The sequence below is a fragment of the Schistocerca nitens genome, chromosome 5 (assembly GCF_023898315.1).
Source record: "Schistocerca nitens isolate TAMUIC-IGC-003100 chromosome 5, iqSchNite1.1, whole genome shotgun sequence".
NCBI classification, from domain to species: Eukaryota; Metazoa; Arthropoda; class Insecta; order Orthoptera; family Acrididae; genus Schistocerca; species Schistocerca nitens.
In genome coordinates, this window is record NC_064618.1 from 751392619 (window position 1) to 751417257 (window position 24639).

At 42.5% G+C, this 24639-nt stretch overlaps 1 protein-coding gene across 1 annotated transcript in view; it reads right to left on the reverse strand.

Annotated features, from left to right (window-relative positions):
• The window catches only part of LOC126259319 (adhesive plaque matrix protein-like), a 35715-nt gene extending 12122 nt beyond the window's left edge, over nt 1–23593 (reverse strand). The window contains exon 1 of the mRNA XM_049955998.1: nt 23457–23593. Coding sequence (XP_049811955.1) covers nt 23457–23462 — 6 coding nt within the window. The 5' untranslated portion in view covers nt 23463–23593. The remainder of the gene's footprint in view (nt 1–23456) is intronic.
• Nucleotides 23594–24639: the final 1046 nt, after the last annotated feature.

Consider the following 24639-nt stretch of genomic DNA (forward strand, 5'->3'; position numbering starts at 1 on the left):
TTCCCTAGGCATCCTTAAGTGCTCATTTTTGTGCACTCAGAGCTGAAAAGAGCGACGTGACGTGATCGACGGGCATACTAGAGGCACTGCAAAGCTTCATCAGATTTTCACAGTGGTTTCCATTTTACGATGGATCGGAACTTACATTCCAAGAAGCCCTCGTATATTCATAAGAGTTGTTGATTGGGGTATCTACTAACTGGAGCTCGATTAAATGCCAGAAAACAAACATATTTCTGAATGCAAAGGGTACAATATCAGCAGATGCGACGGTTCAAACAGAGCTGGATAATCGGTGTCAGTGAAGCAGTGGGCGCAGCCCCGAGTCCTCCCGAAACTAGGTAGGTAAGCAGGTAATAGGACCGCATCCTCCCAAACTGACACGATGCGACAGAGAATTGTGTGCGCTAATGACCACAGCTGCCTGCGGCCACTTCGCAGCTACGACACTGGCATCCGCGCATGGTCTTTATGGTAAAACTGTTATAACTCTGCTTCTAGGCTACTCATAAAGAATAGATTTTACATTAGACCCACAACAATATAAGTGTCAAAACAGCATCCAACTTCGTGCATTACTTTATGCATAATGCTACTACAAACAAGCACGCAGAAGAAATTATAAAAATATTTTTTGCCGTCTATTGCACTTCTATAGACCATTCATATTGAGTTTTCTTAACCATCTCCTATATTCAGACATCAGCCACTTATCAATTTGTTGTATGTATACATTTGCTGGAAATGTAACCATAATTCATAAAAATGAACACTGAGATAGAATATGTGATGCGAAATCATGATTTGCTATTTTAATGAATTAATTATGAAGAAATCAAGGCTATAAATGATTTCAGTTTCTAAAAATAAATATCTAAATAAGATAAAAGATAAAACTTTTAAACATACAATACACATGAAATTTTTTTACATTTTCTACTGTAAATTCATATGCTTTCCTTTGCCTGCTTGGAGTATTTCATTCTGAAAGCAACCAGTTTCGGCCTTTCATTATGCCATCTTCAGGCCCCATACGCTCCTATCCAAAGAAACGAATTTGTCATATAACACCATAAATCACTGGAATGCGCGATATCCAGTGATTTACGACGCTATGCGGCATGCTCGTTTATTTGGATAGAAGCGTATGGGGCCTGAAGATGGCATTATGGAAGGCCGAAACTCGTTGCTTTCAGAATAAAATAATATCTTAAAGTATACGGCTGTTGGTGAATTTTATTGACATTGACAATTTAAATTAATTTGTTCTAACTTTATTCGCTGACGGTATACAATATGCTGCTGAAAGTACCTACTCAAATACACTACTGGCCATTAAAATTGCTACACCAAGAAGAAATGTAAGTGATACACGGGTATTCATTGGACAAATATATTATACTAGAACTGACATATTACATTTTCACGTAATTTGGGTGCATAGATCCTGTGAAATCAGTACCCAGACCAACCACCTCTGGCCGTAATAACGGCCTTGGTACGCCTGGGCATTGAGTCAAACACAGCTTGGATGGTGTGTACAGGTACAGCTGCCAATGCAGCTTAAACACGATACCACAGTTCATCAAGAGTAGTGACTGGCGTTTTGTGACGAGCCAGTTGCTCGGCCACCATTGACCAGACGTTTCCAATTGGTGAGAGATCTAGAGAATGTGCTGGCCAGGGCAGCGGCCGAACGTTTTCTGTATCCAGAAAGGCCGGTATAGGACCTGCAACATGCGATTGTGCATTATCCTCCTGAAATGTCGGGTTTAGCAGGGATCGAATGAAGGGTAGAGCCACGGGTCGTAACACATCTGAAATGTAACGTCCTCTGTTCAAAGTGTCGTCAATGCGAACAAGAGGTGACCGAGACGTGTAACCAATGGCACCCCATACCATCACGCCAGGTGACTCGCCTGTATGGCGATGACGAATACACGCTTCCAATGTGCGTTCACCGCGATGTTGCCAAACACGGATGCGGCGATCATGATGCTGTAAACAGAACCTGGATTCATCCGAAAAAATGACGTTTTGCCATTGTGCACCCAGGTGCATCGTTGAGTACACCGTCGCAGGCGCTCCTGCCTGCGATGCAGCGTCAAGGGTTACCGCTGACATGGTCTCCGAGCTGATAGTCCATGCTGCTGCAAACGTCGTGCAGATGGTTGTTGTCTTGCAAACGTCCCCAACTGTTGACTCAGGGATCGAGACGTGGCTGCACGATCCGTTACAGCCATGCGGATAAGATGCCTGTCATCTCGACTGCTAGTGATACGAGACCTTTGGGATCCAGCACGGCCTTCTGTATTACCCTCCTGAACCCACCAATTCCATATTTTGCTAACAGTCATTGGATCTCGACCAACGCGACCAGCAATGTCGTGATACGATAGACCGCAATCGCGATAGGCTACAGTCCGACCCTCATCAAACTCGGAAACGTGATGGTACGCATTTCTCCTTACACGAGGCATCACAACAACATTTCACCAGGCAACGCCGGTCAACTGCTGTTTGTGTATGAGAAATCGGTTGGAAACTTTCCTCATGTCAGCACGTTGTAGGTGTCGCCACCGGCGCCAACCTTGTGTGAATGCTCTGAAAAGCTAATCATTTGCATATCACAGCATCTTCTTCCTGTCAGTTAAATTTCGCGTCTGTAGCACGTCATCTTCGCGGTGTAGCTATTTTAATGGCCAGTAGTGTATATCACCGTACAACAGGCAGTTTAGGAGATATGATGCCATAAACACTGAGACACGTGAAAATATTCCGCAAGAAGCATGAAGTTTTATGGAATTTTCTCATTTCGAGAAGACAGAAGGAGCGATCGTACAAATTCTTCTGTTTTAAAACAACCGGTTTCGACAAACTTTGCTCTCACCTTCAGGCCTTAAAGAATATTTTTGTTATGAAAAGTGTTCATTTTAAGCATTTTAAGTTGGACTTCAAGCCAAGTTCTCATGTAGATGAAATGTAGTGCATTATACAAGGTTCTTCATAACTAAGATATTTAAAAATGTAAGACACCTTGTGCAAATGGTCAGCCCTTTATGTACTACTCACAGTGGTCATCAGTCCTCTAGAACTTAGAACTACTTAAACCTAACTAACCTAAGGACATCACACACATCCATGCCCGAGGCAGGATTCGAACCTGCGACCGTAGCAGTCGCGCAGTTCCGGACTGCGCGCCTAGAACCGCTAGACCACCACGGCCGGCTACTATTCACAGATGAATGTTACGTCGCATAAACACGTTACGCAGTATCACATCTCTGTTGACATAACCTGGACATACGTGTATTCTAAACATTGAAAATCCATCTTAAACGCGTGTAAGATATAGATGTGCAACTGTGTACTATAGTTTTGTGACATAAGTCACCTTTCAGCAAAGTTTATATGGATATGTTCGTTTCCACAAGGTGTTTTACATTTTTAAATATTTTAGTTATGACAAACCTTTTGTAATGGACTGTATTTTTATCTACGTGACAACTTGGAGTGAGCTCCAACTAATGGACACGTTTCATAATAAAAAGATTCTTTAAGACATGGGGGTGACAGCAAAGTCTGTCGAAACCGGCTGTCTTAAACAGAAAAAATATTTATGCGATCTTGGCTTTTGAATGTTCTTAGCATGAAATTTTAATATATTTATTCTTTACTACTAAGACAGAGATACATTCGAATCAAATCCCTGACAATTGGTAGCGCTTTTGACAGCTTTCAACTGCGAAGTGCAAACGGCTGTAGGCGATAATAACATCCGTCTTTAGAGCAATGAAGAGGCTTTCCCGTAGAGACTGCGTTGTAGACAAACGAAGCTGCTGCGTCCAGCTAACAGAAACTGTCCTGGATCAGGTTCCTTAATTTGGATACTGTACTTACGGTGTATATTAATACATTACGCACTTTTTTTTGTACGATTGTTTCATAATTTCAATATATGAATACATGAAAATGAAACTTTTTCTATGCTTCACTGCAAACACAGTTCACTTTTTTGTTTTCTTGTCTGATAGAAAATTGGCAGAATGAATAGCCAGGCAATGCCGGGTTTGTCAGCTAGTAAAATACAAAATACTTTAAAACATATAAACTATGAAACCACAGTTTCGGGCTTCCTCAGGGAAAGGCCTCACGAAGGCCACTGTAATACGGCTGAAACTTCGGCTATACAGCGGTCTGGTAAACTGACATAGCGTCGGGATAGTGGTGTGCTGACCACATGCCCTCCATAACTGCATCCAGTGACGCCTGTGGACTGAGGCCGACACGGCGACCGGTCAGTACCGTTGGGTCTTCATGGCCTGTTCGGGCGGAGTTTAGTTTTAGTCGGTTTTATAGATTATACGTTTTAAAATATTTTATGTTTTATACAGTAACGCGGTGCGACACTCAAAAGAATTTTATTTATAATATTACTGTTGAGTAAGTGTTGAATTTCATTCAAAATCTCTAGGAATGTGCTACGGACACTCCCGCCTCCCAAAATGATAAATGCCATGTTCACAGGACACCATGCCTTTAAATGACCCGATCTTAACTCGAGGGAAAATGTCTGGGTCCTTTTATTTTAGTAGGGTCTATCTGTATATAAAGGGGCATTCAAATGAAACCCAGTCAATAGTGCAAAGTAACGGTAAAGATTTTATTAACTCAAAAATGGATTTATACACAGTACACACTCTCTAATATAGTCGCCAAAACTGTTGGCACATTTATCCCATTGCGGCACTAGCCGGTCGATTCCATCCTTGAAGAAACTAGTAGGCTGCTGTCGGATCCAGGTCTGGACCCAGTCACACACTTCGTCGTCCGTTGCTAATCGATATCCGCGAATAGCTTCTTTTAGAGGTCCAAACACTGATGGATCTCCTCCACGGTGATTCTGCGGGTCGGCCGCTGTGGCCGAGCTGCTCTAGGCGCTTCAGTCCGGAAACGCGCTGCTGCTACTGTCGCAGGTTCGAATCCTGGCTGGGGCATGGATGTGGGTGCTGTCTTTAGGTTAGTTAGGTTTAAGTAGTTCTAAGTCTAGGGGACTGATGACCTCAGATGTTAAGTCCCATAGTGCTCAGAGCCATTTTTGATTCTGCGGTTGTCCAAGACTAAAGCATTCACTTTCGCATTCATTTCCGGTGTGATGACACGATGAGCCTGTCCAGGACGAACATCGTGTTCCAGTGACTCGCGCTCCTGAAGGAATCGTTTGCGCCAATCCACAACACTCTAACGACTCAGACTGTACTCACCGTACACAGTCTTCATCCGTCGATACATTTAACGGCCTCCAACTTCCTCCGCCGTCAAAAATCGAATCACTCCTCGTTGTTCGTGCTTACTCACCTGCATGTTCGGTAGTGGACGACAACTTGTGTGACCACCTTCTCTTCGGCGTGAAAGCACACTGGCGCTATGCAACATAAAACGGTGTGCACCCGTCTGTAGGGAAGCAGCCTACTCACGCCGTAGTAAATTCACATCAGTCTTTCCATTGTGTGCCAGCCAGTCCGCTGTAACTAGCTCTGACGTCATAAATGTTGTGCAATACTTTAAAAATGAAATAAATAACCTAAAATGTTTCTAGCATGTCAGGAGGAATACTAAATTAATATGTGTTGAATATCAGTTCGATAACTTTAACCATTTTCGAAATATGGACGTTTTTCTGTAAAAATCATTGGCGCAACAGAAAAGAGCTAGAGACATCAAAATTTATAATTAGATTCCTTTTTCATAAATATTTAATAGAAACAGTCTTCTGGATCTCACAAATTAAGATTTTAGTGGAAATTCATGATTTTCTGGTTTTCGTCTTAAAACTTAAGGAAGCAAGATAGATTAAGTAGGCTAATAAATAAGGCTAGGATGTTTATATTTAAGTAGGTTGGAGATCCGCTATAACTATGAAGATGTGAGAAGTTTCATTTGAATACCTATAAAACTATAGCGATAGCGTATCTCCAAAGGGCCAGTTCAGAGCTCGTCTACTGCGTGCAGTGTAATTAAATTAATTCTCTCGCCCAAAATATTTAACTTACCCACGTCAAAATTTTATTATCAATACTTACCTGCGTGCTGAATGCACATTTAAATTAAGAGCTTCATCGGCCATCAGCACGAGAAGCTATGATTTATTAGGTAACTTAAAGTGGTGCATTACTAGCCCAGCGGCTAGTCGGGAGAGCCGATTTGATCAGGCGTTCCCTTAGCCGTGCGCACCGCGGCTTTATATATAAGAACGCTGCGCGAGGAAGCAAGGCCCCAGTTCTCTCCAGACGCTGAATAGCACGTCATCTGTGTCGAGAGTCGCGTCACGTCGGTATCATTGCTACAAACAGCCTCGGATGCCGTATTAAGTTACTCGAGGTACGCGTAACCATGAAATCATTTCCGAGTGCAGTGTTAATTCTGGGTTGACTTTAATTTTCGATCTTCAGTTTGCGTATGTCGTATTTTCACGTGCCGCCGTGGGACAGACATTCTACCAATTATTTAGCGTGGCGTTTGATGAACCTAATCATCAAATTATGGCGAGCATTCATTTAAACATTTAATTTGGACATTTATAGTTGCATCAGCGCATTAGACTCTGAACTGATCTGTTAGTTAGATGGTGTGGATTCTTTTGTTTTCATCTGTGACTTTCAGAATACAGAACGTTTTTTCAAGACCGTTTTTGATTATAAATCCCGGACAATCTCCTAATTCCTCAGAGCTATAAGCTGTAACTATAAGTGTATCCTCAGATGAAGTGGGCACTAGGAATTCTAATTACAGGCTTCACGTTTTGCTAATCACTTTCTGGTTGCCAATATTGTAGTTAGAGAGCCAGTGTTGAGAACGGCGAAAGACAGCATAAATAACATTCTAAATAATAGGAACATTAACAACAATAATTCCACCCACCGCCGCACATATGGTTAATTGGCCGGGAAATGCAGTGTTTCAACATTTAAACAATTAATTCTATCAGCCGCCCCACATATGGTGCATCGGCCGGGAAATGCAGTGTTTCTCCATTCAAACAAATTCTACATTCTACAAACACTTATATAACAATTTCCTCCGCCCGCCGCCCCACATATGGTGCATCGGCCGGGAAATGAAGTGTTTCTACATTCAAACAAAAGATATATACAACAGTAATTTTTCCAACCGCCGCCCCACACGCCGATTTCTCTACCAATAGACGGCGCCACCATACCCGCCGTTACGTGATGCCAACTTACGCGTAAGGCAAAGGTAGACGCACTGGCCAGGTTTCATTTGAATGAACCTATACATGTACACCGACAGTCAGCAAGCCACCTTTTGGTGTACAATTAATGCAGCCGGGTGGCACCGTCAACAACCGCGATATTTCGACTGGTGCACACCCTGTCATTTTCAAGGCAAAACCGCATTGAGTTAGCCCTTCTTGAGGTCACCATTCGTCAGAATGGTTAAAGCGAAAGACAGACCACACGTGCGTTTCGCTGTCGACCAACCGTGATCAGTTTCTTGATGCAATAATTTACCCACAGCCGTATGATTTGTAGAAGTTAATTTTATTTCATGAAATTCTATGTGCTACCAGTTTCGGCATTACATTGATGCCATCTTCAGGGCTCAGTCGTCATAGTCGTAAAATCGCTATACACTGAAGGAGCCCTATAACTGGATTCGTGAATCAATCGTCCTGCAACAGCTCTTGGTGGCCAGGTGACACCCTCCGTGTATAGCGATTTTACGACTATGACGAGTGAGGCCTGAAGATGGCATCAATGTAATGCCGAAACTGGTAGGACATAGAAGTTCATGAAATAAAATAAACTTCTACAAATCGTACGGCTGTTGGTAAATTATTGCATCAAGAAGTTCATGTCAGCCGTCGTCCCACGAACCATAATGGATCAAAACGAAGATTAACCGTGATCTGGGTGAGAGATGATAATACGGAGTTGTCACCAAAGTCTACGACCCTTTTGCCTTACTCAGGAAGCATTTCCAACACATTTGGTAGTTTTTTCGAAAATAAGATACGAAACGTGATTTCCGACCTCCATTTAAGATTAGGGTCCTTTTAGGTTCCGTAAAACATGACACTGGTTTTCGTAAGGTTAGCGGCTATCGTATTCCTTACAGTTGTGGCATGTCATACAGCCTGTTGGTCTGACTATCAGAACTGTGAAGGACCGGTGTACTGAATATAAGCGTTATACACACTTACAACAACAGAGCAACGCTGCTATTGCAGTACGTTGCCTGGGGACCGGTCATCCTGTTGAATATAACAACTCGCAGATTCTGGCCTGCTCTTCCATCTATTGAGATAGTGTTACTAAGGAAGGAGTTGAAATTAAATTAGTATGTCAACTTGTATATAGAAATGCAGGTTTTTGCTTAAATTCTGCGAGGGATAGTCATCTCTCCCTCGTAAAAAGAAAAAAAAGAAAAAAAAAAGAAATAGAGCGACAGCGATGAAGCTACTTCACACGTTCGTTATTAATTTTCACTATCGATAACTTCTGACGTTTGTCATTTTTAGTTTTTTGGTGGCGCTAGTGTTAACATTGTGTATGTGTTTATGTCATCCTCCCGAACTGCTCTGCTAAGCGAGGTATTAAATTTCATTGCGAAAAGCTTACTTGCTGCAGTTTTGCTTTGAAAATGACGGGGTTGAGCACCCGCCGAAATATCGGCGGTTTCCGACGACGTCACCCGACTACATTCCCGTAAGCTATTTGAACACTGCATACACCGGGAGAAACTCAAGTCTCACACCATATGGAGGGTGGCCTGTACCACTGCAAATTCCCCATTTCCTGTTTCAGTTACGAATTGTGAGCGGGAAGAATGATTGTTTGCGGGCCTTCGTGTGAGCTCGAACCTCCAATCTCCCTACTTTTGTCATCCTGCTTTTTCGTGAGGTGCTCGTAAGGGGAAGCAATACATTCTTCTACTCTTTTAGGAGTGTAAACTCTCCGAATCTTAGCAGTAAACCACACAATGCTGCTAAACACAATGTGACGCTTCCACACTTGCTAAACGAACCTATGACGAAACGCACTACTCTGCTTTCGATTTTCTGAATTTTCTCTGTAAATCCTAAGTGATAAGAATCCCATAGTGACGAGAAATTCTCAAATGTTGGTCGAACGAGGGTTTTGTAAGCTACAACTTCAATGGGTAGACATCGCTTCCTGAGGCGTCTTCCAAAGAACCTCAACCTGCCATTTGCCTTTCCTACGATTGTTACAGTTTTACAGCGTCGAGATTGCTCTATATTCAACATAATTAGTATATACATCGCAATAGTTCTGGAAGATCAACGAAGAAAACAGTGAGGAGGAACAGGTTCAGATGGGCAACAGAAAAATAAATGCAATAATAGACTAGAAGTACTTTTTCCCTGTCTTAGAATGACGCCCTTTGGACTTTCCGCGGGCGTCACGTGCACAGAACAGCAAGTGTAACATTCAAGGACAGCTGATAAATCAGACCTCTTTTCCTTCTGACGCAACCTGGACAGGTTACGAGTCGCAGTCGGCGGAGATAGGGAACAAGGTCTCCACGCGAGTTGGCCATAATTGGGACACTTTAGCACTGAAAGCGTCATTTGGATAATGAACCACTTGACAGTCATGCCCTGAAGTTCCACTAGCGCCTGCCATTACTCACAGATAAAAAACTACTAACAGACAGCTAGACAAAAGGAATCTACTGCTACAAAAGAAAAAATAAATGGGCCTTACATCATCGCCATCACCTATTTTTCGAAGTAAATCCCTGTGGTTTTAAATAAATTTTTCAGTCGGTGGAAAATGACTGATATTAGTGACGAGACATTCGTGTATTCGTTTTCGTACTGTATTTTTTAAGCTCTGTGAACCGCTAGTCTACGTGCTGTGTAACACAGCTAAAGAAAATAAATCGCACGCACTGTTAGCTCGGCAGCAACAGGAACCAGCTTCATGGATATGGGGGATGAGCTCGTACAAGTAGCTTTCTGTTGATGTTCAATTTATTTGCTTTGTAGCACAAAAAAGGAAAATACACTTGGCAGCGTAATGATTTAATACTTAGAGAAAATTGAACATACGTTACTCGTGTCAAAGTACACATTCCTTCTGTGTCGCAGACTGTGATATAACAGTAGCAAAGTAACAAAGGAGAAAACAATTTCCTTATTCAGACAGAATTTTGCCTGAATGAGATTTTCACTCTGCAGCGGAGTGTGCGCTGATATGAAACTTCCTGGCAGATTAAAACTGTGTGCCCGACCGAGACTCGAACTCGGGACCTTTGCCTTTCGCGGGCAAGTGCTCTACCAACTGAGCTACCGAAGCACGACTCACGGCCGGTACCCACAGCTTTACTTCTGTCAGTACCTCGTCTCCTACCTTCCAAACTTTACAGAAGCTCTCCTGCGAACCATGCAGAACTAGCACTCCTGAAAGAAAGGATATTGCGGAGACATGGCTTAGTCACAGCCTGGGGGATGTTTCCAGAACGAGATTTTCACTCTGCAGCGCGGTGTGCGCTGTTATGAAACTTCCTGGCAGATTAAAACTGTGTGCCCGACCGAGACTCGAACTCGGGACCTTTGCCTTTCGCGGGCAAGTGCTCTACCAAGTGGTAATGCAACTCCTAGTCTACGTGCAATTGCGCGTGCAACGGTCAGTGTCAACGTAGTTGCCGCTGCCAACCGACCGGATGGTGAAGAGATGCCGGGGCTGGACTTCGGTTAAGTAGTTTTAATTTGAGATGATACCACGGTAGTATAGGTTTTAATTTTAATGTTGACTGTGCCTTACTCTGGCGTGTTATAGTAATTTTATGCTCGTGAAGAAGGCTAGATTAATTTAACCGACATCTGGTAAAGACCAGAAAATTTGCACAACTGAGGCTGATTCATCAAAATATTAAATTCCGGGATGGTTCTTTTGCAAGGGCACGGTCGATTTCCTTCGCCATACTTCCCTCATCCGATGTGACCGTTGACCTCGTTATTTGGTTCCCTCCCCCGAATCAACCAACCAACCAACACACACTATAAACACTAACGCTGTCACAAACCAAAGATGACCGACGTCATAAGTTATCGATAGTGAAATTCATAATCGACAGGTGAGATAGCATAAACTCTGTCCCTCTGTTTTTTCACAAATGAGAGCAGGATTTCATGCAGAATTTGAACAAAGACCACCATCTCTATTTATAAGACTACCTACTAATTGAATTCAACAGTTTCCTTAAAATTACTATCCCAATATCTGGAAGTTTATGCCAGAATCTTCGTGCTGTTGTATTCCATAGGATGACCGGTGTCAAGACAATGATCTGCAGTGGCGGATGTGCTCGGCTGTTGTAAGCGTGTGTGGCGGTTATGCTCAGTACACTGGTGTTCCACAGCAGTCCTGACATTCTGATCAATATGTGACATGTCACAACCGCAAGGAATACGGTAGACACCTGCCTAACGCAAGCCAAGATCATCCCGATCTTAGATGAGGGTCGAAAAACACACTTCACATCATATTTCCTCAAAATACTCCCAGTCCTGTTTGAAATGCCCCCTGTATAATGAAAAAAGGTCGTAGACTGTGGTGGCACCTCGGTATTATCATCATTCACCCGGGGCACAGTTCTTCAGTAGCACAAGTCGCATCTAACTTGTCTTTCACTATTAATCTTCTGACTAAAGATGACTTTGACTGGGCTAACTCCGCTGACAATCACAGATGACAGGGCCCTTTGAACCAAGGTACGAGGTACGACTTCACATTGAGTCGGATAGTGACAACTGTCAGCTTGCAGATACAAGTCAGTGTGAGTAGGCTTCCTACAAATAGCAGGTCGCAACGTAACATCCACCATCTCCTGACCAACAGATCGTGGAAGGGAAAGGAGTCATCCTTTTTCACCTCCCTCATGAAACGATATTCGGGAGGATTGAATTCAGATGTATAAAGTCGTTAAAATTCTAACTGCTGTTATTTTGTCCATTACGAAATAGAAACCTCCTTTATACCAGAAATCGTGTAGGAATAAGATACTGAAAATACTTTAACATTGAGGATATTAACTGTCGTGGACCTAGGTATACGTTTCAGAGAAACGCAGTTTTTTTCTGATTTTTGTTTTTCATACTTTATATGTATTTTGTGTAATAAAATGAGAGACTTGCAGTGTTGAGAAAAGATTTTCTATTGATATTTTGGGGCAATTCCGTGCAATCGCAAAGAATATTCTTAGCCCAGAAAAGGGCTATCAGACTGATTAACGGTGTCAGTTCTTACAGGCCGTTGTTCAGGTGTCCCTAATTCTGAATCTGCCATCCCTATGTGCACATCAAGAGATTTGTTGCTAACAGTACTGACTCATTCAGAATACACTAAAACATTTATTCAGTGGAGTCTAGAACGTAAACCGGTTCACGTGGATGACACTTTATCGAGCGTTGTAAGCCAAGGTGTGTAAATTTCAGGTTTTATTTTCAGTAGGACTCCAGCAGGTCTGAAAGAATTGGGGGATGGGCCCCCAGTATCCAAATGCAAGTTGAAAGATTCCCTTGTGGAACACTTCTTCTGTTCAGCATAGAAACCCTTCGCAGTAGTTGAGAACTTTTCTCTGTAATATTTTGTTCATTCGTACACTCTCACAATTTTCTTGTTTTATTAACTGCTAAACTCTTTTGGTGGTAAATATTCTGATGAGTAAAACATGTTCCGATTCGTTGCATGACCAAGTAACTTAGGCTTGTATGGCTCCACGGAATGTAACACTAAAAAAAAAAAAAAAAAAAAAATACGACATGAGATTTGTCTGTCTTTCTGCAAGACGATTGAAAGGTGACGATAAAAGATGAAAAATTTCAAAAATTACAATAAAGCCTGTTGTACGGTTGTAGGTAAAAGACTACTTTACTGATGTGGCAAAAATAAATTATGTGAAATTTATGTCCCAATAGAAAACGGAGATTTATTAATACTCTTTTTTTTTTCTCGGAACAAACTTCAGTTGGGATTTATTGGGATTGCCAGTGAGGCAATTAACTGTAGATTACATCTTCCTTCATATTTACTATCGACTCTCCTTCGTAAAGTGTGAGCGACGTCAAATATCGTAAAATAAATCTCTGCTATGGCTGGGTGTATAGTGTGGAGCCTGAGAGAAGGGTAAGGAGTGAAATCTAGTGCAGGCCTCCTTCTAACTTGTCTTAAAATATCATCGAGAGATTGCTGATAATATTGTTCTCAACAAAAGCAACACTAGCCTTGACTCCATGGGATACTGCAAAGATGTTTGGAGAGTAATTCAGGATACCGAGACGGTCTTAACGCAGTCGTAACACCGGTTCCCGTTAGCGAAGTTAATCACTATCGGGCCTGTCTAGCACTTGGGCGGGTGACCATTAGGGTCTGCCGAGCACTGTCGGCAAGCAGGGTGCACTCAGCTCTTGTGAGTCCAGTTGAGCAGCTATTTGACTAGAAATAGCGATTCCAGTCACGTAAACTGACAACGCCGGGAGAGTGGTGTGCTGACGTCATGCCCTCCATGTCTGTATCGAGTACGCCTATCGGTTTAGGATGACACGATGGTCGGTCAGTACTGATGGGCCTTTCAAGGCCTATTAGGACGGAGAAAGTCGGAATCAGCATACATAATTTTGTTTTTCGTGGTGATATCTTCGGCTGAGGGGATTCTTCAACTAAGTGGTGGTTGCCACTGGGTCGAACGGGCACAGTTCTGATTTGGTAGGTGAGGGTGTCGCTTTACATTTAATAAATTAGGTAGGATGATCTTCCGAGTACTTACGAGTGGGAGGGGTAGCGAGGTTGGTCCAGGAAGTGACGGCCATCGCAGTGGGGAAAGAGCATAGGGTTTCTACAACTGCCAATGAAATTCTTCTTGTATACTAGGCTCTTCTGCAAGAAGTAGGATTGATTGAAAGAACGACTTAAGTGCCGGAGGTGGTGGTTCAGAACTCGTTCTGTGATCAACTGTAGAGCCAAATTCTGTGAATGTGCTCACGAAAAAAAGCTTGGCCAGTTGTTGTTTCTTCGGAGAGCCTTCCAGACGGGAATTTAGTTCAGATTCCACCTCTTATGCTGTGATCTCTGTATCAACGTGTTCATTGAATATCATAGCTATTGATTAACCATTAGACCAAATATGAAAAAAGTAAAAGTTCGATTCCAAAGAAAAGACAGGTCTGAGCCATTTTGGTGCTGGCTCGATCTCGAATGAGATAGCTAGAGTCGATTTTACGTGTACTCTCATTCTCCTAAGTTGGCAGCGGCCGCTCTTTAGCACCGCCGTGGATTTTGGCGAGGCTTCTTTTAACGGTGAGGTGAGGCGCTCGCACCTAGCCGGCCCGGCAAGCGAAACAGTGAAGTTCTGCCCCACGACTGTGGCTCGTTGTCGGCACCAGTCAATGTTTATCTGTGGACCTGCATGTATCGTCCGTAAACAGTGCAGGTGCAACCGTGGTAACGTACGAGGGCAGTTCAATAAGTAATGCAACACAGTTTTTTTCTCGGCCAATTTTGGTTGAAAAAACCGGAAATTTCTTGTGGAATATTTTCAAACATTCCCGCTTCGTCTCGTATAGTTTCATTGACTTCCGACAGGTGGCAGCGCTGTACGGAGCTGTTAAAATGGCGTCTGTAACGGATGTGCGTTGCAAATAACGGGCAGTGATCGAGTTTCTTTTGGCGGAAAACCAGGGCATCTCAGATATTCATAGGCGCTTGCAGAATGTCTACGGTGATCTGGCAGTGGACAAAAGCACGGTGAGTCGTTGGGCAAAGCGTGTGTCATCATCGCCGCAAGGTCAAGCAAGACTGTCTGATCTCCCGCGTGCGGGCCGGCCGTGCACAGCTGTGACTCCTGCAATGGCGGAGCGTGCGAACACACTCGTTCGAGATGGTCGACGGATCACCATCAAACAATTCAGTGCTCAACTTGACATCTCTGTTGGTAGTGCTGTCACAATTGTTCACCAGTTGGAATATTCAAAGGTTTGTTCCCGCTGGGTCCCTTGTTGTCTAACCGAACACCATAAAAAGCAAAGGAGAACCATCTGTGCGGAATTGCTTGCTCGTCATGTGGCTGAGGGTGACAATTTCTTGTCAAAGATTGTTACAGGCGATGAAACATGGGTTCATCACTTCGAACCTGAAACAAACGGCAATCAATGGAATGGCGCGACACCCACTCCCCTACCAAGAAAAAGTTTAAAGCCATACCCTCAGCCGGTAAAGTCACGGTTACAGTCTTCTGGGACGCTGAAGGGGTTATTCTGTTCGATGTCGTTCCCCATGGTCAAACGATCAACTCTGAAGTGTATTGTGCTACTCTTCAGAAATTGAAGAAACGACTTCAGCGTGTTCGTAGGCACAAAAATCTGAACGAACTTCTCCTTCTTCATGACAACGCAAGACCTCACACAAGTCTTCGCACCCGAGAGGAGCTCACAAAACTTCAGTGGACTGTTCTTCCTCATGCACCCTACAGCCCCGATCTCGCACCGTCGGATTTCCATATGTTTGGCCCAATGAAGGACGCAATCCGTGGGACGCACTACGCGGATGATGAAGTAGTTATTGATGCAGTACGACGTTGGCTCAGACATCGACCAGTGGAATGGTACCGTGCAGGCATACAGGCCCTCATTTCAAGGTGGCGTAGTATTGAATGGAGATTACGTTGAAAAATAGTGTTGTGTAGCTAAAAGATTGGGGAATAACCTGGTGTATTTCAATGCTGAATAAAACAACCCCCGTTTCAGAAAAAAAATGTGTTGCATTACTTATTGAACTGCCCTCGTAGATGCCCGAGTCTGGTAAGTGCACGGGGCAAACCTCATTCTCACTCGTCTATGGGCAGCCTGTGTCTCCTCATGCCCGGCATCAGTTGTGACTTATGTTACGCGCTGGGGTCTTCGTAGAGCTGAGTCATTAGTTGGAAGTCGAACGCACTTGGTTATTTTGGGACGAGGTATGACACGGTGAACTCTGCAGAGTAGTGGCCGCAGGTGAGGGGGTCATTTGAGGAAACGGTTGACCCAAACCGCTGGAAGGGTAGTTTGGCAGGGTGCTGTTTGCAAAAGGTTGTTGAAAACTAATCTTAGCACGAACTGTAAGCTGATGAACTCGAATATCTTGTTCACCTCATTGAGACCTCTTGTGCACTAAGTACGCAAACTGTTTGCTATAAATCATTTGTCTGCTGTGGAGCAGCAACAGAGTCATTGAGTTTGCTGTAAAGTTTAGCTTAGTTAAATTCATGAAGTTTTGCAGTAGGTCAGTTTTATATAAACGTTCTTAAAGAGTTCATTACCTACAGCCAAGATCATAAGTCTTAAATTTTACTTGTTGCTTAGTTTTTTTAAGGTTCCTTTTTTATTATCTAGATTTCTTTATTTAAGATCTTGTTGCTCAGTTGTTAAAATGGACCCTTAGAATTTCGCTATGTAGGTTATCTGTGGCCGATTCTGCATGGCCCTAAGATTTTGTGTTTTACGTATTTTAGTGTACCTTTTATCTGTTTCAGTTGTGGCTTCTTTGTCCAAGAGGCCAATCCCAGTGGGTCGGAACTGCATATTTGTGAAATTTGAAGTGTTCTTCCTGTTATGAAATGCTAAATTTGGAAATGAGATGTTACCCTCTTTGTTCATCGATCCACTCATGCTGGGTCTGTTAAATATTTTCATGGATCAATAAAGTGATTGTTTAGTGTTGTTAAATATTTTCGTGGTCTACAAGCTTACTACTCAACCTAAATCCTCGCTACGCACTAAGGTCAGCTTACTCGAATGTTCCGTAAACACTGACGTTTCTCTGCGTTATAAGCCAATTGCCAGACTCAATATTTTACTAAAAGAAATGTAATTTTCATAGCATAAAACTTTTGCAGAGACTGGTGCTACCGACAAATTCGTCACTGTACCCAGTGAACAACCCTTTCATACTTCGCTGGAGTACACACAATATTACGTCTGTGCAGAAGACTCTCCATTCAAAATAATTGGGTAATCTCTTCCAACATGACGATCTCAGTCGGTTGCAAAACCTAGTTGTATATCCAATCCGAATATGTTAACATGAACCAATGTGACACAGGCTCGGAAGTTTTCCGATAGTACAAACAGTGAATCGTCCTGGTTACCAATACCCAAGGTTCTTCCGGTATTATGCGTGAATATTGCAAGTTGGGTTCAATGTGGTCATTATTTTCCGAATCCATGGCTCTTCCCGCGGAGAGAAGAGGCATGTCAATCACTCTGACTTTATTCTATAAACCTGAGGCTGTCAGAAGTGTGGCAAGTAGAGTGGTGATTCTGGGTGTAAGTTTTGCTGCGCGTCTAACTGACATGAGGACCGGGCTTCGATTCCCGATACAGATCGTGATTCTCCTTGGTGGGAGGACAGAAATGGGATCCACTAAGGCCCTTGATGCTTCCTGCGGAGCTACTTGAATGAGAATTAGCGACTCCAACGTCTGGAAAGCCGATAACGATTGGCAGAGCATTGTACCGATCCCAAGCCCCTCCAAAGCGCACCCTAATGGCACCATATAGTAGAGGAAATAGCGGGTCGGCATCGTGCTGTCGTCTGGACGTGACTTCAGAGGTTTTTTTTCTTTTTTTTTTCCAACACGTTGGCTTACTACGTATCTCATGTTTGCAGCAGTATGTCATCACGGCGACATTTCTTATTCTCCTTTGTGAACAAACAGCCTAAGAAAACATTGATCAATTTAACTTTAGTTTTGTTATTTATTTTGATCTCATTGTCTGTAGTAAGTGGCACTAATTTGGGCTGTTTTAAGATATGACGTAAACTTCTTAAGGTTCTGCGGAAGATTTCGCAACAATTTTTCTTTCTACGGCTATTACTGGAGGCTACGTGGATTGCCGGTCAGGTAGCAAAGACCTTTTTTTTTCAAGCCTGCCTATTCGGTTCACTTTATGCCTATATTGTAACAAGCGCCTTTTCTGAAGACGCTGTCCGATACTGTTTGTATGCCAATCGGGGACTCTGCTATTTTTCCTGCTAAGAATACATTTCTGAACACCTTGATCAGCTATTCGCTTTCCCTTGTGCCAAAATAGCTTTTCCTCTCCCAAATCAATAAATTTTAGCTTTAGTGAGAGATAGGTCCCACGTACAAAGTTGCTGGACATTTAGTCTCTTTAGCTTTCAGTGGTTTGTAGACCGTTGATCATTGTTACTTTAAAGCAACCATTATCACTCATTCCAGTGTCTGAGTGGACAACGACAAATGTGTAAAGACTTGGCCGCCAAAGATCTAACATATTTTCGTAATTGATTGCAGCAAAGACATCCAAGAGTGTAACTCCAAAAGAGCACCATTGCAACTACCCTATTGCGAGGTATGCTATTATGTGTACGCGCAGCATGTGAAGACGCAGGGTCGTTTGCTGACATATTACACATGAAATAGAAGCAACAACTTGACGTAACTCTCGGGTGCACACTATTAATCAGTCACTATGAGAAAACCTGAGAGATGTCACCAAATACAACACAAAGTCACGTCAAGAGACAGAATTACGGTCTTACATCTACGTTAGGCACAGTTAGAATTATTTAATATTTTGTCATTAAGCTGTTCCAGGTGGATACCATTGTCTGTGGGCGAAAGCTAGGCAAAAATAGACTGCTCTGCAAAACTTAAGGTCGAGAAAGATGAAGTACCACAACGTATTGCACTACTGGCCATTAAAATTGCTGCACCACGAAGATGACGTGCTACAGACACGAAATTTAACCGACAGGAAGAAGATGCTGTGATATGCAAATGATTAGCTTTTCAGAGCATTCACACAAGGTTGACGCCGGTGGCGACACCTACAACGTGCTGACATGAGGAAAGTTTCCAACCGATTTCTCATAAACAAACAGCAGTTGACCGGCGTTACCCCGTGAACGTTGTTGTGATGCCTCGTGTAAGGAGGAGAAATGCGTACCATCACGTTACCGACTTTGATAAAGGTCGGATTATAGCCTGTAGCGATTGCGGTTTATCGTATTGCGGCACTGCTGCTCGCGTTGGTAGAGATCCAATGACTGTTAGAAGAATATGGAATCGGTGGGTTCAGGAGGGTCATACGGAACGCCGTGGTGGATCCCAACGGCCTCGTACCACTACCAGTCGAGATGACAGGCATCTTATCCGCATGGCTGTAACGGATCGTGCAGCCACCGTCTCGATTCCTGAGTCAACAGATGGGGACGTTTGCAAGGCAACAACCATGTGCATGAACAGTTCGACGATGTTTGCAGCAGCATGGTCTATCCGCTCGGAGACCATGGCTGCGGTTACCCTTGAAGCTGAATCACAGGCAGGAGCGCCTGCGATGGTGTACTCAACGACGAACCTGGGTGCAAGAATGGCAAAACGTCATTTTTTCGGATGAATCCAGGTTCTGTTTACAGCATCATGATAGTCGCATCCGTGTTTGGTGACATTGCGGTGAACGCATATTGGAAGCGTATATATGTCATCGCCATACTAGCGTATCACCTGGCGTGATGGTATGCGGTGCCATTGGTTACACGTCTCGGTCACCTCTTGTTCGCATTGGCGGCACTTTGAACAGTGGACGTCACATTTTAGATGTGTTACGACCCGTGGCTCTACCCTTCATTCGATCCCTGCGAAACCCTACATTTCAGCAGGATAATGCACGACCGCATGTTGCAGGTCCTGTACGGGCATTTCTGGATACTGAAAACGTTGACTGCTGCCCTGCCCAGCACATTCTCCAGATCTCTCACCAATTGAACACGTCTGGTCAATGGTGGCGGAGCAACTGGCTCGTCACAATACGTATCGTATTTTTTTCTTACAGATTGTTAGCAATTACTTCACTGCACAACCTGCTTTGCAACACCTTTACAAGCTTTTCATACTGTTTATGAACACCCTGTATAATAGGTGGCAGAGCAGGCCCGAATCGAAGACATCAAGCATGCATCGTTTTCTACATTGCCAAAGAGCCGAGCTTCACATTGTTGGTTCGCGAAATCTCTTGTGCCCCATAGTTCTAGCATCATCCAGTGAAACCTGTCCGCTTGAGTCTGAGAACATGTGCGGTAAATAGTTTCACTCGGTTCCTTTTCTCGATATTTCACCAAAGAAAAACGTTGTTTCAGGGAGTGTTGATGTAAAGTAGGTGTGCATTAAAATTTTTGTTCTACTCTGAGTACCTCTGAAATTAATAGCGAACATTTGTGTGCCAAAAGTGTGCACCTCTTTTGGTGCAGTTACGTGGAGTATAACTATCCATCAAAAGCATCGTTGTACTCGATAGTGATCCTAAAAAAAATCTTTATTTTTATTGATTCAGTAATTCATTTTAGATGTTTGTTTTATTCGTTCTTCGTTACCTTTTTCCTCTCCGAGAGCGGCTAATCTATACTTCACGAGCCAGCGATACATTTTATTACTCCTGTTTATTCAGTTCTCCGCGATCATTAGCCTAATTTGGATATTACCACACTGGAGACAATTCGCGCACCGTAGCTGCTAGTGGTTGAAATGTCAGATGCGTAGCGGGTGGTTTGGTGAACACACTTCGGTGCTCGATGAAGATGACAGTACGTTCAGCTGTGAGTTTTGTGAAAACGAATATCCAACTTGTCGGAGGAAGCTCAGTGAGGGATGTCTTAAGTGCAAAGTGATAGTCACTCGTTAAAGCTAATCTAGATATGTTAATATTTGATTATTTCACTTGTGAACTCTGGTCAAGATTACTGCGTTGTTTCTTTTATATTTATCTTCACAGTTTTGTGATGCATAAAGATGTCAATTACTTGTATAAAGCATATATTGTTCTCAGAAAAATAAAATGCAAAATTAATTACCTTCATTTTCTAATAATAAACCAGGGGAAAAACTATCCTTAGTAATATATTTAACCATACTTTTTCTTTGTATTTTAATTTTAACTGAAAAATTGAAAAAATTCTCATTGGTTGCTAAGACAGCGTGTGGTTATAATTAAAGTGCAGCTACCCGCCAGAGTCCCAGTGTGGGACATTATTATCGTGAAGCCGGCCGGAGTGGCCGTGCGGTTCTAGGCGCTACAGTCTGGAGTCGAGCGACCGCTACGGTCGCAGGTTCGAATCCTGCCTCGGGCATGGATGTGTGTGATGTCCTTAGGTTAGTTAGGTTTAATTAGTTCTAAGTTCTAGGCGACTGATGACCTCAGAAGTTAGTCGCATAGTGCTCAGAGCCATTTGAACCATTTTTTACTATCGTGAAGTGTCGAAATTTGTTAGGCATACTAACGCGTTAATGAGGAGCCGATGTACACTGGAAAAAAATTAGTTCCAATTTTGGTCGGCAGGTGAAAATCTGGTGCCATACAGCATCTCGTCGATCAATTTTTTTTTTTTTCATCCTAAATCGGTTCCGCATTAACGAAGTTTCGCTTTCATTCAATAATTACAGCCAATAATGGACGTATGTGAGTAGCTGCACTTTAATTATAACCACACGATACTTAAGAAAATAAATACGTTTCGTTTTTTGCATCCTTTGGTGATTACAAATTTTGGCTATCATCATGCCCTGATATCCCCTACGCTTGTGGCTCCGCGAAAGTTCCATGCTACCTTCCCTAAATAACTGAAACTTTTCTTGAAACATGGTATGCTGCATTGTAGCACCACTATACAGTGAAATGTTTCTAGCAGAGGAGCTTGATATTTCAGCTCCTTTGGATCCTTCACGAGCGAGAGAATTCAGTTACTTTCTAATTCCTTAGCCGCTTGTACAAATTTTGCTAAGGAATTTGCAGTAGATTTTCTGGGTTTAAGCGTGGCAAAGTAACTTTGAAAGGAAAGAAGTTTGAGGATAATACCAGCGCTGCGCAAAAGCTAACATTTCTTCTGTAGAGTGTAGATTTACGAATACCTTGACCCGAAACTGGGACGTATCTCACTTTAGAATTAACGTATGATGTTTTGTCTAAGTTTCAAATGTTTACCTTGTATAGGATTTCACGCAGTCTTACGGATCACATAAAACCCTTTCACTGATTTGAGTCACGAAATGTTGAATCACTGTAATAATATCCCATCAAGTTTCTTAGATCATTGAACGGTGACACGATATAGTTGTATCTCTGTTATTCCAGAGATAATCTGATTAGAAAATTAAAGAGGGTAAATGTTATCGGAATAAATCTCTGGTAAATGGAAAATTGACACACAAGAAAAGAGATAAAGTGAGGCTTTAAATACAGCTAATTAGTTCCCATTCGAATGACGATGGAAAATTTCATTCGTGGGGTTTTCGTATTTACGTGATTTGTTTCCCGTTGAAGAGGTATGACGCGTAATTACTTCCCAATCGGAAGACGAGTGAAAATCTCTTTCGTGCGATTTTCGCATTTACGTCATACCTGTTGAGGAGGTACGACGTGAACCATTTTGCAGCAGTTCTGTGGCACTATAATATTATAATTTACAGTAAGTATATTACGGTTTACGCAGTCAAATACTTCTGAGAAGAGACAGAAAATGTCGACAGTCTGTGGTTAATTATTTAGTGAATTGAATACATTATAGCTGTTCGTGTAAGTAGCGTTCTAGAAATCAAAAATTTGAAATGGAGGATATTTTTATGCACATAGAATTGAAAAGCTGCTTAAACATATTTTCTATGAACAGTTTTAAAAGTGTTGGCAACAGTGAAATTTTTATCCCTTTTCTTGCAAAGAGGCTTAAGTTTAGCGTGTTTCAGTCAATGGGGAAACGTTGTAGTCATAAATGATTAGCTTCGCAAATAACCTATGATGTTACCAACCACACAAATCAATTCCTTAATTGCCGTTTCACAGGATTTTAGTCTTGATGTTACGTTTTCTGGTGAAGAGTGTTTCATATCAACGTTTCTGACGTGTGAAGGCTGGCTGCGTTATTAGAGTGCAGCATTAGTTAAACCTGACATCCGCATATCAGTAGCAACAGATTTAAAGCAATAATTGAAGAGATTTAACTCACTACACACCTCTGTTACCATTGCACTCAAAACTGTTTGATCTTTCTCCTTTCTAGTTGTAGTAGCTCCCTCCTTGGCCATGTGCTATGTTTATATTTTGTTGCATGGTGTTGTCATCTTCTTCCCTCAATCCATTCTACTTTCTCCATTATTACGCTGTATTTAACACACTGGCAGTAAAATGAAACTGGGGGGGGGGGACGACAATAAGGGAACAAGAGCATGTACAATCCGCGTCACACAACAAGAGGGCATGTGCCCTACAATTCTGACTAGAGCTGTTACTGACAGAGATAAACTTCGTACATTCCTATTAGAAGTAGTTACACTTTTATTCCTTCCTGTCAGAAAAGCGAAGAGAAGAAGAACAGTTGAACTGCAATGGAAAAAAAGACAAAAAAGGGAAAAGTCTTCCTCACCTGCATACTGAGTGCTTCGCACTCGCAGCTTTCACGGCGGTGTTGAGCAAATATCCTTCCCCGACAGACATGCGCACTTTTAAGTACCACCAGCTTATCGGCCAAGGCGAACCCCCAGCATGCTCCTCACTGATAACACTGCAGGCAGGCAGGCATAAGGGGAACTTGCTCGACATTAATGAGCGGCGAAGGTTATTCCGAAGGTTACTCATTAGCCAACAACAGTCACTTCTCTCCGATAGTACGCTAATCACGCGAACGTGAGTCGGTTCAGGAAAGTGGAATAATTTTTTACGTATGAAGTTGATAATTACGGGGTCGAAAGTCATGGAACACAGCGGAGTTTTTGCATGAAGAACAGTGACGTGTTTACAGGGTGGCCGGAATAGACATGGAACCCAAACTGGACAGTATAGAGCAACGCAAGTGGATTATTATGAAATTTTGACGTGAAGTAGTCATACTATTCAGTGCTCCTCACAGAACTGAAATGCGAGGAGTAGGTAATGTTATGATTTAGGGAATACAGACAGACCACAATCTTATTTCGAAACATCACACGGCAGAACTAATGAAGCACCTTATTTCAGCTATGTTTGCAGTTCGCACTATTTCCGCTATAAGTGATGTAAACATCAAGAAACTAGTTTATTCTGCACGTCTCCCTAACGAGTTATGGAACCGGTTTAGAAGTAAGCTACTGTGCAAAATATATTACCATGCTATGAGACTTACGTCTGATGTTGGAGATCTCTACAAAAATTGAGTATTTTGGCAACTGTTTCTCTCTCACAGAACATCTTTGATGTTACCACTATATTTTTTCTCTAGATAGAATGTAATACACGAATATAACACTCGGACCGAAAGCAATTTCTATAAAAATCTCATGCCTTAACATTTGTATAGAACCGATCAGACACACTGACACCTATACATTTAGCAACTTCCCATTTAATATTAAACATCTTACCAGTAATAATTTTCTGTTAGGCATATTCTACTTCATGATTTAAATAATGAATTAGTGCATCAGTTGCGTATTTTTTCACGCATAGCACGACGTCTTTCTGTAATTTCTCATTATAAGTGCATTTATTTGTATATTTCGTTATGTTCGCATGTGTGTTTTTCTACCTCTCTTGCATTAGGGCCTATAGTCGTCTTTTTGAGATTACTTGGG